The sequence below is a fragment of the Pelodiscus sinensis genome, chromosome 14 (genome assembly GCF_049634645.1).
Source record: "Pelodiscus sinensis isolate JC-2024 chromosome 14, ASM4963464v1, whole genome shotgun sequence".
In the NCBI taxonomy this organism is placed as follows: Eukaryota; Metazoa; Chordata; order Testudines; family Trionychidae; genus Pelodiscus; species Pelodiscus sinensis.
Window position 1 is genome coordinate 42,691,190 of NC_134724.1, and position 15,214 is coordinate 42,706,403.

Sequence of the window (15,214 nt, forward strand, 5' to 3'; positions counted from 1 at the left end):
AGACTCTGGCTTTGGTGTTGACTGAACCATTGTAAGAACAACTATCCAAAGAGAACATGCCTAAAGGAGATAAAGAACAAGAATTCTAAACCCCCTTTCTTTAAAGTTTCATTTCTTTGTAGTTTGATCACTTGAATATGGAGCTTGGGCTCTTGTCACTGCAGAAAACTGATAGGTTTAGAGAATGGATATTCTATCTTTGTTGCTATGGTACTTCTGCTGTTCTAGAAATATCAGTATAATGACAATATTAAGAATTCCTTCTGCGTGCAAACTATGGAAAATATTTGTAGCATTTTCCAGATCTTTAACAAAAAAGACTCCATATTTATACACTAGCAAACCTTCACATGCCCATAAGAACTTATTTCCACCAGGAATCACTGATACTTATCTCAGGAATTGTTATTTGAATAGTACTTTGAATAAATAAAATACCATATCAATGGACCATGGAATTGAAAGAAAATAATTTCATGTATTCTTCTTTGTCCTGTTTAAATGGAGCAAAAAGTTGCAAATTTCATAATACACCTTAAATAACTAAGCAAACAACTGTATGATGTAGGTAACCAAGCATTTAAATGTACTACTCATGCTGTCCAGTTCAATAAAGCTCGGAAAATTAAAGTGAAGATTGCCCATCATGTTTCTGGCTCAAGAACATAGACATACATTTATTGTATGTTAAACCCCCACCTTTCTTTTTGATCCCAGAGTCTGGACAATGGTGCTACTATGAGACAGATGTGACCTCAGGGAATCCTTTAATCTTGTAATTATGTTATAGCAATACTGTTGAGGTTGTCTCCCACACAGCTTGATACATTTTGTGAAGAAACATCTGGGTGCGGTTTTAATATGGGAGGGTTTGGGGTTTGTTTTGTTTTTTGCGGGGGGCCCGCAGGGTGCTCATCAGGGTTCTGTGTGTGGCCTGAGACATTTTGTTTACTGTTGCCCACAGGCAGGGTTGCCAGATTCCGCTGGCTTACATCCACGTAGGTTTTTTTTCTTACCGGTATTACTAACATGACATGCATGTAAAACAAGGGCACATGGAGTGAGGTGAATGCTGATTGCACACAATGTAGACTGTAAAAACCATGCGCTCCTTCTGCTTCCAGTCAAAATACAGTTACGGTTCAGTTGTCACACTCCGCAAATTCTACGTGCAGAAGTGCAGTTAGCAAAACTACACTATCCTGGGAGACCATTTTGGTTACGACAGTCTTGTTAGCCCTCTGAGATGGAGGAACACTCATGTGGCCCACTCACTGGCCGTGGTTGTCCATCGCTGGTTAAAGGTATTGTATTAGAATGCAACTGTAAAGTACTCTTAACCAATGGGAAATCTCACTGCATTTAATCCATTTGTTCCACAAAATCCAAGCACCATGAATCACAAAGCCAGAGTTTTCTAATTTGGTGTTGATCTGTCCTACCCCATATCTTCCTGCTAAATAAAAAAAGTCTGTTCCTTAAATCTATAGAGTGCATGCATCTTCTGCAGATTACAGGCTCCAGGCAGCATAATGCAAGCATTTCATTTTTCTCATTAACAACTCAGTTTTTAGTCCTAAATGTACCCACTGTAGGATTTATCCTCTACTAGAAACACCACGGTGTCCACTGCATAATGTAAGAGTTTGTTGCTCTAATTCTGAAATAGCTTTGGATTAAATGCATTGAATGCACAGAATAGCTGTGGATAGTTTGCCGTATTTGTCCAAAAGTCATTTAAAAAGAGCTAATCCAGATTACATAAAATAGTTTGTAATTAACTGCTACACAATCCAGAGTTAGCATAAATGCCATTAAATTGAGTAGCTCTGGCTTATTCCCACTAAAACTGTGTAATAAACACGTCCTATTACGGAATCCAGGTTTCCACTTTCTTTTTTACATAATTCATTTTGTTAGAAAATCATTTGGGACTGTGCAAAGTAGGTGTTGGCATAGAGCAGGGGTCGGGAACCTTTTTTGGGAAAAATCAGTTGGGGACCACGCATAAGTGAGAAGCGACCCCTCCCCAAACCCTCACTGACATGGCCCCCAACTGAGAAGAAAGACACGCTCCACATTCCCATCACACACCAGAGTCGAGGGGGGCCTAGACTAGTAGATTTTGTGTGCTCTAGCTCCACAGTGCATGGGTGAGGGGGCTGGAGCTTCCTAATGCTGGGAGGAGCACTGAGCCTTGGGAACTAAATCCAAGCAACTCAGGGGCCACTTCTGGCCCTCAGGCCTGAGGTTCCCCATTCCGGTGTAGAGTTTTGTTTTCAGTTGGCCAAGCATCTCTGCCTGCTGATACATCGCTGTACATGTTACATTGGATAATACAGGTAGACAAACCTAGATAACTAGATGTGCGTTCAGAAAGCCAGAGTAGAATAAATACAATATAGAGAAAATATATAACTTGCACTGAAGGTCCATATTCTTTTTAATTAGTGAGGTATGCTTACTATTTGTATGGGTATGTATTAATATATTACATACATACCTGTTTAGTTATTGAAAATGTGTTGTAGCTATGCATACTTACAATTCAGAACAAGTAAGAGTTAGATAATTAATAAATTAATACCATGTTTCCTTTTTTCCTTTTGAAAATAGAACATTGTGATTCTCATGTCTGTTGAAAATAATTTTGCTGAATTATTACCTCTTAGAATTACTGAACTGTTGGTTTTGCCATTTAAAAATCAAACTGTGACAGACTTGTTACCTAGTTGCATGATAAATTTCTGTTCATTTATGGGATGGACAGATACAGGCAGTCCCCGGGTTACGTACAAGATAGGGACTGTAGGTTTGTTCTTAAGTTGAATCTGTATGTAAGTCGGAACTGGCGTCCAGATTCCGCCGCTGCTGAAACTGACCACCAGTTCTGACTTACATACAGAATCAACTTAAGAACCCCAAGTCAGCTGCTGCTGAAACTGATCAGCGGCTGATTCCAGGAAGCCCGGGGCAGAACAACTGTGCCTCGGGCTTCCTGTAGTCAGCGCTGGTCACTTTCAGCAACGGCTGACTTGGGGACGCCTGGGGCAGAGCAGCTGGGATGCTGCCGGGTTGGTCCAGTAGTGCCCAGAGCGGCGCTGCGGGACCAACCGGCAGCGCCCCAGCTGCTCTGCACCAAGGTCCACAACAAAAGCCTGGTCTGCTGGGGGGGGGGGCACACTAGCTGCGCCTCCCTCCCCCCCCCCCCAGCAGACCAAGGACACGGGGAGCAAAGCCGCAGCAGCGGGGGGTGCCTCGCCTCTGAGGCTTTGCTCTGGCGCGGGACCCGCTTTGCTCCCGGTGCCCCTGGTCTGCTGGAGACGGTCCCCAGCAGACCAGGGGCACCGGGAGCAGCTTTTCTCGCCCCGGAGGTCGAGGTGGCTGACCGCTGCCTGTGAGCTCCGGGGCCAGAAAGCCCCGTTCGTAAGTGCGGATCCGACATAAGTCAGATCCGCGTAAGTCGGGGACTGCCTGTATCTTACAGTTCTTTCTTTGTGTGAGAGTACTTGCAGCATAAGCACTGATTGCATTACTCTTATAGAGAATCCATAGGAGTTACTGTCAACTAATACATAGATTTTCCCAAAAGATTGTATTGTGTATGTGGATAGCTCAGCATGTCTGTGCATGTTAAATGGTGCTCTTAATGTGTGAGAATAAAAGCTTAGAGGAAAAACTCCTTTGACATGGATTTATGAACATCCAGCCAGCACATTCTGGGAGATACTTCCTGAAATATACAGAACTGCAGAGAAAGATATTTGGTCACACTGTTTATAGCAGCAGCAAAGCAACCCCTACTAAACAAAATATCATGGGAGAAATCCTGGCCTTGTTGAAGTCAGTGGCACTTTTGCTTTTGACATCAATGGGGCCAGGATGTCACCCAACAATTATAAAAAGGTACACATTGCAGTTCCAATCTAATAGTCCCACAATGATTCAAGGAGCCACATTCATAAAACTATATAGGTACCTGTAGATGCAGTCAAAATAGTAATACTTTTCATACACTTTGGTGTATTCTTGTGATCATCATGAAATAACACACTAAGGGCATAGTGTTAGCAACCCTGAATTCTCTAACATTAATTATTCCAATTTTCCTTGATCCTACTATAACATGAAATTGCTCATTCTTATATAGCTTTTATTTAGGAAACCACACAAATTGGACATAGTCCATTTTCCCAACTGGGATAGGCCATTTATTTTGTTTTCCCTCAAGATACGACGGTGCACAGTTCTCTGAAGAATAATCCCTTCTCAGCACTGTTGTTGCTAGTGTGGTTTCCATGTTTTGGGTAGCTGTACACAAATGTAGAAAATTAGTTGAAAATTACAGGCAAAACTAAGACGCATGGTAAATAAACTGATGCACGTAGACTGCCTCCTGCAGTAAAGTAAGTGCACCACAACTTTTTGCTGGGAGATTATACAAGCATCTGCTGGCTTTTCCAGTGCCTAGATGCTTATCAAAATGAGCCCATATCTGGGACTGAGGAAGACTGATAAGTAACTCAGTTAAAGCAAAATAAAATAAAAACCTAATCACGACTTCAGTTTGTTCATTTCCATAGCTGAGGTTTTTGCTTCCCTTCTTTCTTGCTGAGTAAGCTGACATTGAAATTAGTAGAGCAGCAACAAACCCGCTTGGATGAAAGAAAACTTGTAAGTAGACAAAAAAAGAATAGTTTTGTCATATATGGATTTTCAAGTTGAAAATTTTAACTGTTTTCTGTAGGAGTCTTTTGAAAGAGTTTAACTGTCACGCTAGGAAAAAAAGGGAAGTATTAAAAGTAACATTATCAATTCTGCTTGTTGCTCATCAGTAGAAATATACAAGCAAAATATGCTGAGCAAAAATAAGTTTGCTTTTAATCAAGGTTGAATGAAACACGCGTTAAATTCCAAATTCCAGAGAATAGCAGCCAAGTGAGAACAGCCCTTCTGCCCCACCCTGGTTAGCAAATGTGAGTCAGTATCCTGTCCAGAGCTGCTGTTAGCTGCATACTTCCCTGCACTGATGTGCAATTGTGCATTTTCCATGGAATGCCAGAGCAATGAATAGACGTGTGTTTCCATCTCCTGAGAATGTGAACAGGAAACTTTAACATGAATATTTGTGGATTTTGTTCTGTCATTTTTTCCAGTGCTTTAAAACTTTGTTTTCCCAGTTTCAAATACCAGGACTAACGCTGTCTGAATGCTGCAGTGGATCAATGGCCTAGCAGAAGCTGACGTGTTGTGTGTGCATGTGTGCTGTGCTCCTCCCCAGATCCAAAGCATATAGTACGATATCCTGTCTTTTGCAAGGTTTATGCCCTTACCCGAGGTTAACAGATAAAGAGAACTAAGGCTAGCAGACAAAAAGAACAACAGTCTTTAACTCTGGCCTCAGGGCTCCCAGGGCCTCTGGCACCCTGCTCCCAACAGCTTTCCTGTTTGTTAGTTCTGCTTCTTTCTGGGAGCAACAGCCCCAGAGCTGCTTCCCTGGTGGCTTGTCCCTGGGACCCGCTACGGAAGCTAGGCTGTACTCTGGGGAGAGAGCCACTGGAGCTATCTCAGTCCACCCTCCCAGTTGCCCATTAGCTGTCCTCTATAGACCCATGTGCCCAGCCCTCTTCAACTGATTGGATTGGGATCACCTGCGCTGGTCCAGAGGCGTTGAGCTTAACCTGTCTACAGGAACCGGCTGCCATCTGACAGTGACTCCTGGATTAGCAGAGGTTGGGGGACCAGGGTCTTTTCCTACACTGGTGCAGTGAGTCTTATTAGGAAACTTTTTTAAAAACATGTAGGCTAGTTGTGGGTAACTCAGCTAGTACATATTTGTCTCTACAATGTGCTGAAGGGTTTTTCACAAAATTAACACACTTTTCACAGTACTCATTTTCTCAGTGTAGACAAAGCCTGATTTTTATCTGCCTGTGCGCTTAGCTCATCTAATAGAATCTGAAAATGATTGCACATGTTTAGCAAGCCTGGCAGCTTGTCACTTAGCTCAGTTATTGAATTTGTTCTTTCCTTGGCAAAAGAGTGGAGTCAGGAAATAGAGGAGGAGCCTGTATTCTGAGCAAGTCTGATTTCAGGTCTGCAGCAAAAGGTGGAGAGCTGAAAAGAACTTGCCCACAACTGTCCACATGTGCCAAACCAAGAAGCCAGTATGGCTGAACTTGATGCCGGGCAGTTTGCTAAACCTCACCTTAAATGGCAGGCTGCTGGGAAAGTGCTGTACCCTGTCTCACTTGGACGTTGAATCTTAAACGGATAACTCTCCAGGGATTTTTGTTCTTGGGCTGCTTTCTCCCCTTCCACACTCATGTCCCTGATCTTGCAAAGGGATTTGCAACCATGAACTCTCTCTCTCTCTCTCTCTCTCTCTTTCAGCCTTATTGAAGCAAAAGTTTCTCCACTTGTGAGTAAGGAATGGAGTTTGTGGATTTCATTGTAGAATCAAGGCTGAATTACCTAACTGTGACCATATCATTTTTCTATGGGACCTGGTAGGCGCAGAATAAACATGTTTATCAGTTTGAATTACTGCACCAAGCAGGATAAGTGGAGTGTAGAGTATGGAGCTTTCTTTTCACTCAAAGAGCTCTTTTGTTAGGTCATCAGTTAATGCTTTCAGGAATGATGCTGTGTCCTTATATCCTGGGACCAACACAGCTACAAGAGAGACCAAGTAGGGGAAGGTGAGATCTCTTATTAGACCCACTCCTGCTAGTGAGAGAAGCCAGCTTTTGAGCCATTTCCTTACCCACCTTGGCATTCTGGAACTGTAATTCTAATCTAGCGGGAGTTGACATGTCATGAGCATCATGGATTTTGGTGAGTGCAGGAATCAGAAATGAAAAGGCAGCTGCCTTTCTGCAGGATATCTCCCACCGGTACAGAACAGAGAGTCTAGGGAGTTGGCTGGTGGAGCAGCAGAAGTCAGCAATGAGAGTTAAGCAGTGATGGGCCTTGTCTTTGTCATCCTTCAAGTGAGACTGGAAATGGAGTGGTGTGTAAAGTGTGGAAACTGTCTCATGCTACCTGTTTTTCCAGAAGAATCTATCTCCTTGTGAATCCTGAAATGAGAGGAAATAGCAATTCTTAAAGATAAGGGAGTTGCATTCAAGGTACAGGCAAGCACTTTGTAGTGTTGTTAAGTTACAGCTTTGCTATGAGGAAACAAGCTAGGTGCAGGATTCCCAAGAAACATCATGGGTGTTTTAGTGTAATTTTAAAAAGTAAAACAATGGAAGCAGGCGAAAAGCCAACATAAGGAAAGCGCTCCATTAGTTTTGGCTTGTAAAAGTTTCCCTTAATTGTCTTTTGTAGACAGCAGCATTTGTGTAATTTTATATTCTCCAGCTTTCCCCGTGTGTCAGATGGTTAATCTCCGTGGGCATTTACTGGGTCAGTAATTCTCAGAGAACACTCAGAGTGACTGTTAAACAGCTAGACTTTCCAGAGATTGGGTGTGTTCTGTATGTAACTACAATTCTGTTCTGTTGTCTTCTAACGATATTACAGACATCATTGCACACACTATAATATGCAGGAAGCTATTTGCAATACTCCTTTGGAAAACTGAGCATTTCAGATCTGGCATCTAAGTGAGAACAACCCAATTCTGAATACGGGCTCTCAGATTGGCACACAACTCCCAGTAAATACAGGTTGGACCTCCCTGGTCTGGCACTCTTGGGACCTGACCAATCCCATGTGAGGGATTTTACTGAACCAGGGGAAGAAATTTCTGGGCCCCCTGCCACTGCCCCCCACCCCTCCCAGCCTTGGCCCGGCCACCAGCCTCCCAGCCAATTCTCCCCCATTGCTAACCCTGTCGAGCAGCCCTGCTGTCAAGCTCCTGGCTCTGCTGGGCTCCTAGCCCCGCTGGGCTCCCAGCCACCATCCCTTCACTGGGACACTCTGGTCCTGGAATATCCGAATCACAGATGTTGCTGGACCATAGAGTCCCAGCTTAGAGAAGTTGGACCTGTACCTATTTTACATATCACAGATCTGATCTGAGTGTCCAAATACAGAACTATGCCCCAATTTTAGACACGTAGGTTTTAAAATTGGATTCTCTGTATAAAACTCATAAAGCCCAAGCCTCTGAATCAGAGAATAAAGCTAAAAAAGGCCTCTTTACATCCACAACTAGGAATGCGTAATCAGCCACTGGAATGCTATCAAATGAAAACTTTAGCCTGATAGAACAATAACACCGTGAGCACCTTTTTGACACTCTTTTTTTAACTCTTTGGCCCTGTACAGTCGATGCTACTATTTTCTGGAAGAAATTGGTATCTAGATATTTCCTATAACTGTAATATTCTGCTTCTATCTTTGAGTGACAGGTCCAGACAGCTATACTGATTCAGTACTGTACATCTGATATAAATGGACAGTTTATCTAGGGGCTAACTTTCAACTGAATTGTAATATTAGGGACACAATTAATGGGTGTTAGAAATTTGGGGGTAGATTGCTAAATGTTTTCTGCTTCATGCAGTTTAATACAGGTTGGAATAGATATTATTTCTCCTCTATAAACCAGCTGTTCTTATTAAATGTAGGTGGAGTGTGAAAATTAAATTTGAAGCAGCAAGATTCTGAATTGAAAACAAGGCTTCACTTAAACAACAATATATCTTTACCCCAGGCCTTATGAAAATTTGACCGCCTACCTTATTGGATCAGAGTGCCTTGAACTAATCTAACCTCTACACATCAATTCAGATCCACTTAGCATCAAAAGTGTGGCTGCACCAACTTTTTTCCATGCACGTCTGTTTAACCCCTTGTTCCCTGGCAATGGCAGTGCTTTTTGTTAACAATCATGTGTTTATTTCTTTTTTATTTTTGATGACTTGTGGCTAATTTTTTTTAAACAATTGTTTCTTTTCTCCTGACGAGGCGTTGTGTCTATGCATTCAGGCATCTTCATCTTTCCATGAAGAGATCTACCAAAAAATTAGTTAGGACACAGTTTGTGCTTATTTGCTGGAATGTAAATACTGATTTGGTTTTCTTTTGGTAAAATGAATATTCAGAGAGTTAATCCCGGAAAGCTCTAAGACACCTCTTGAACACATTGATTATTAAAATCCTATTGATTGGCAAGGTAAAAGCCTGTGTTGGTGCAGTAACACTACCTAGCCCTTGGTGAATGAGGTTAACTGCAGCTCAGCTTTCCTATTTCTCTTCTCCAGATGTTTAGGGGAAGTGTTATGGACCTAATCCTAAACCCATTAGAGTCCAAGAGACCTGTGGCAAATAATTCCATTGAGCTTTGGACTAGGATGTATATGAGAGAATTTCACAGACAGCTTATTAACCTAGAGCAGCGGTCACCAAACAGTAGATCGGGGTCTACTGGTAGATCTTGGAGCCTTGGACAGGTGATCCTGACTGGTTTGGCCAAGAAGCTATCACGTGCCGGTTCTTCAGCTACCCCTCCCTCCACTGCTGCCCATCTCCTGCACTTTGCCTTGGAACTGTTCCTTCCTCTGAGAGCCTCTTGCTTTCTGTGCAGGGCAGGCGAGGGAGAGGAGGGGTGCTGATGTCAAGGTGCCCTCTCCCACCCTGTATCCTATCTCCACAGAGCAGAGAGGGGACACAACAGAACTTGGGATGGAGTTTGCTGGTGGGAGTGGTGCAGGGCCAGCAGTTGAACCCACATTCTGAAACCCCATCCCAGTCATAAACTCCCTCTTACACCCTATGCCCCTGCCCTAGATCCGAGCACCCCTGCATCTAAATGCCCTCCCAGAGCCTTCACCTAGAACCCCCTCCGACACCTCAACTGCCTGCAGCTCGGAACCCCTCACATTCCACATCTCTTAATCCAAGGCCAGAGCCTATATCCCAACCCTCTGCCCCAGCCTAGTGGGAGGGAGGAGGGAGTGAGCAGGGGTGGGGTCTCGAGAAAGGGCATAAAGGAGGCGGTGCAGGGTATTTGGGTTTCAGAAAGTGATCTCAAGCATAAAAAGGTTGGAGGCCCCTGACCTAGGACTTGAGTGTTTGCACTCATTTGTAACTCCAGGTTTGGAATTGTTGAATCCTGGGTCCCAGCTTGGGGCTCTAGCGCCCTCATCTGCATTATGTGGGCCTGATCCAGCCAGCCACATCCCGGACTCCCAAGTGCCTTCACAACATGTGGCTGCTCTTGCCCTTTGTTTGTGGTGCAGTGTGGGAAAACTTGACTTTCTAGTGGGCAAAGACAATCAGCCCATGGGATGTTAGGGTGCTTCTGGGGGACTTCCAGGGCATGTCAATAGTGCAGTTAAACTCTATCAGCTGACTCGTACTTGCTGGTCTTGGTAATGGTGCTGTTTAACAGAGGGGTAAGCTTTTGGGTGTGGTCTTGAGACAGGGTTCTGGGGCCCTCCCTAACTACACTGCAAAGAAATAGGGCTTGAATTCTGGGTCCCAACTTAACTTGGCTCAGACCCTTTACCCCTGTAGGGGCTGGGTCCCTGAATCCAAGCCATGGATTAGCGTGATTTGTATTTAGGTGGAAGGGGCATTAGACTTGAGCCTCAGTTGGATCCTGGGCTTACGTTGCAGTGTAGACATACCGGGCCTTGGCCTTGTGAGCCTGTGGGCTGCTGAAGAAAGGGCCTTTCTTCTAATCACAGTGTTTGGAATATAAGTGAAGTGCTCAGTGGTGAACTGGAAAAATAACTGCTTTATTAAGAATCCTAATTGAAATTGCTCAATTGAAACTGTCAGCAGGCTGTCGCTAATTGCATGTCACATCACTTCTACAGGAATTACTCTCATACGCCTTTCCTAGCTGGTGCCCAAGTGACACACACTTAGTCAATTGGGAGGCAGAAGTAGCACATCACCTCTGCATTCCAGGGCCAGTTTTTCAAGCAAGCTCATGCCTTAGTTTCTAAGTCTGTGCACAGAGGCATTTGCACTTGTTCTGAAAACTGGTGCTGCCATTGGCTGCACTTCCTGTGGTGGCAGGACATGGTTGCTAGTAATGAAGCCGACTGTGGGTGTGGCCTACACTGCACTCCTAGCCACGTGCTGTTTTAGTTATTAAGAAGGGATTCCTCAGCAACCTTTGCCTTGTGTCTTTGTAGGTGTGGATGAGCTCACCATCCTCAACATCTTGACGAACCGCAGCAATGAACAGAGGCAGGATATCGCCTTTGCCTATCAGAGGAGAACTAAAAAGGTACTATGAGCATCAAAGCTGGTTTATGTTCCCTTTTGTTCTTCATGTTTCAAGTGATCATACTATAAATGATGTCACTGGGAGCTCCACTTGCTGTTACCGTGGCTGAGCTTGGACCAAGAGAGCTTGAGAAATAGCTGGTAACAACAGTTGATGCCCCGCTCCTGTGCGTATTCCAAAGTACCAGGAATGCTGCTAATGGGTTATACTACCACAGCTCTAAAGTCCACCTTATTGCAGGACGTCATGATACCCCAGGAGATAAAAGCTAGGCCTCTTTTTCAGGCCAATTTTCCAGGGCTGCCAAGCACGCACAACTGTAACTGAAATCACCTGGAGATGGGGTTTGTCACACCTCCAAATAGTAAGCCCATGGTTTTAGCAGCAGTCAATCGCATTCTCCTCTATTGCAGTGTCATTCAAAGTCGTGTCCGTTGTGTGTGGAGCAGCGCATGTGCTTGAGCGTGTGCAATTCCTTGTTGCTCGAATGGTGCCTGGTGTCCTCGGGCCCAGTGAAAGGAGAGGACCTGAGGGCTGCCTGTTCATGTAGAAGGAAACTCTTGCAGCTTTCATTAACAAAGTCCATCTGAGTGACTACTGCACTCAGTTATGCAGTGAATTGTGCAGGTACTGAACAAAGCTCACCAGATGTTACCCTGACAAGACTATCCAGAGTACCATGCTACTGATGAAAAGGAACCTATAAAATATGTATAGCTGTCTGTAAAATGAGCTGTGCAAGAGGGGAGCTGAGAGAGATTCTCTTGAAAAAGTTTTAAAATCTTACTCTTAACTGAAGTATTATGTCCACATAAGAGACAGAAAAACATGCACAGATTCTGATTGGGGTTATGACGACTGCATCTCTTTCAGATTTGTCAAATACTAAATGGAAGCCCTGAATTCTCAGCTGAAACTAAATACAAATCCAGAGTCATATTTGTGAAATCCACAAACTTTTGTGCATTCCCAATTTAGGTACCCACAAACTCTAGTGAGTCTGTGTACGTTGGGTGTACATACTCATGTTTGGGCACACTCTCTCCAACACACAAAAAGCTGAGTGTACCCCCATCTTGTGCAAGGGCATCATGATAGCTGTGGTTATAAGCTAGACCATGAATAGTCAGACTTGCAGCTCTGTTAAAAAGATGGCAAAGTTCTGAAATCATTAAAATGATCTTCAGAATTTTTATGTAGCTGTTGACTCCCTTCACTTATGTTCCTCCCTTATTCCAACTCATAGGCATTCTAAAGATACCAGTTGAAATATGGGATTGTATAGCTGCCAAAGGTAAAGTGGCCTGTGGAAAAAGTGGAAACTAAGAGAACAAATCTTCCAATACAACTGTAAAAACAAATGAGTAAGTTTCATGAGGGCAGGAAACAGCACATCCTGGCTGATGATTCAGGACTTACCCAGCCAATGCTGTTCAGAGATATTCTTTTGTGGATTTCCTTGGAGACACTTAAATTGCTCAATTAGAGTCTCTCCTCAGATGAGTTGGTACATTATGCATGCTGCGTCTTACTGCTTACAGCACCGATCCTTTTTGTTTTAAAGGGTGTGTCTCATGATCCCACCTCCCTTCCCATTCATGAAATCTCAAACCCTCCCTCTCCAGATGTTATAGGAGTTATCAAAGGCAGCCTCGGACTTTGTCTGTGTACATTTGTTCTCGGAGCTCTGCAAACTTCTAGCCAGCCTCTGCCCAGTGCAACCCTCTTGGGAGTCCATTCACCAAGAGTTGTTTGGGATTGTGCTGCCATGTTGTAATTTTCATTTGGAACATTTTGGCTGATTGTAAAGATGAGGTTTAATTAATGAGCGGCTTTGCAAGTGTTTGCTCCAGCGTTTCCCTTGGGATTCACTTCTGCTGGTTGCAGAGAATGACAGCAAGGAACTTCACATGGGGATCATGCTGTTGCCGGCAGACTTTGCCACTGCCTCTCTGCAATTCCATCACTGCAGTTAGAAAGAAGAAGGTAGACCGACAAATTCCCTGCTCTACCGTAAGCCTTTTACCATAAACCAGAGCTGTACTAATGTACCTTGGGCTCAGGTGAATGAACACTTGTCCTGTTCTAAAGGCTCTGTGATGAACAGCTAGCTGAGACCCCTGGGGACAGACCACAGACCCTGTAAACTCATTAAAACTGGCACCAACAGTGAGTGTAACACACGGGCTTTTTCTGGAAAAGGAATTTTCTGGCTTCATACCAGACTCATGGTGAGCTAAAAGCTCTGTTTTCCTGAACCCAGCTGGTCAGGAAATGTGGCACTGAATGAAGCTCCCTGTGTAAGCAGCACAAAACATTATTGATATTTCTCTCTACATCAGATTAAGGGGCTTCACTTACGACAGAATTAGTCCCAGCTGCTTCATATATCTAGCCATGATGCTCACAACACTTACTCTGGTAAGGACGGCCTGTGCAGGGCTATGCCATCCATTGCACTTGACTGGAGCTCTCAGTAACATGGCTGTAAGATGTTTACATGCACACTTTTAGACAGAAGAGCTATAAAATGAAAGGGGAATGCACTAAACTCTGCTCCCTATCGGAGCACTGACATGCACTTCACTAGTCAGTGTTACATCAGAATTGTGCCTGGCTTGTTGCTTCCAACGCTGATGCAGAAATGTGTTTAAAGGAAACTGAGGGCACGTTTACATGGTGCAACAAAGCAAACTGGAAGGATGTTTTTAGCTGCCCTGGGTTGACCCCTGCTGGTGTGCTCTAAGAAGTACCTTGTTTGTGTTAATGTAATTCTGTTTGGAACAGAAGTCCACCAGCATGGCCTTTTAGAGTGCACCTGCAGTGTCTACATGGGGAAGTTGGAGTAGTTTACAAGTCGTATCCTTCTCGCGTGCTTTGCTAGTGCCATATAGACAAGCCCAAAGCTGGAAAGCAGATGAAATGAGGAAAGAAGTTTATACTCCCAAACTCATGTGAATTAAACTCTTGGTTTTAATTCCATGGCATTGGTTTGTGTGCTTTTTAATCTTTACACGCAAGTGCAAAGATTAGACATTGCACAACGCTAATTAAAATTGATTGTCCAATACTGGAATTGATTAGAGTGCATTGTCTGTACCATTTAATCGGAAGCCTGAAAGAGTTATTTTCACATGCACACAATGAAACAGTGCACTTCAACTATGGCTAGTGGAGTTACATACTCGTCAGACTGAAGGGGAAAGAACATCCTAAAGACTCCTGTTGATGATTCTGTTGTTGGTCAGCTTTCCGAGTGTAGGACGTCTGGTCTGTCTCTCCCAGCCCCAGACTACCCCCAAAGCCTGCTCAGGTCTTTCCTTCAGAGTGCAGTTTTAGTCTCAAAACATAAAAATCAGAAACTTAACACCTAAATAAAGAGTTGGGGTTATTATCTGACCAGAGCAAGCTCTGGAACCCTTGCCTCTTACGTTGTTCCCCAACTTGTTTCATGTAGCTCTTGCCCTTGCTGCTGATTTACTCACTTGCTGCTGATTTACTCACCGGGTCCCAGTTTGCTTTAAGGGCCAGCTCTGGGACAGAGTAACTACAACTAAGCATGAGAGCATGTTTTGAGTGATTGGTGTAATGGGTTCCTTTAAGAGACAAATCAGCAGACCTGGAAGTTGGCTCTTTCTGACTCCTGCGCTGAGCTTCTTCAGCACTTGGTGGAGATCATAGTGGCTTTTCTTTTGTTTCCTTTTTACCACAACTCATTCAGATGAGAACTCTTAACAGCAGCAACGAACCCCACTGTGTCCTTTGAAAGGTCCAAATTAAGGAGGTTACTGACTGAGTGTGGATCCAAAACTGATGATAAAGATTTGGTGTTTCTTACCTGCGTGGCAGGGCAACTAGTATGTGTAATTGAAATAAGACCTGAAACTCCTAAGATAATGTGAACTCTAAACTTTAGCTCCTGGATTGTCAACACATCCTATCTGCCTCTATTTTTCTCTGACACAGTGAGGGTTGGGGACTTAGGCTGTAAACAGATTGATGATCATTTCCTTTAAAGGG

General features: G+C 43.8%; 1 protein-coding gene across 2 annotated transcripts in view; it reads left to right on the plus strand.

The window, feature by feature from the left end:
* The window catches only part of ANXA2 (annexin A2), a 45,188-nt gene that overhangs the window by 15,233 nt on the left and 14,741 nt on the right, over nucleotides 1-15,214 (plus strand). For both annotated transcript variants that reach the window (XM_075897687.1, XM_075897688.1), the window contains one exon: nucleotides 11,100-11,194. In XM_075897687.1, the coding sequence (XP_075753802.1) occupies nucleotides 11,100-11,194 (95 nt within the window). The remainder of the gene's footprint in view (nucleotides 1-11,099; nucleotides 11,195-15,214) is intronic.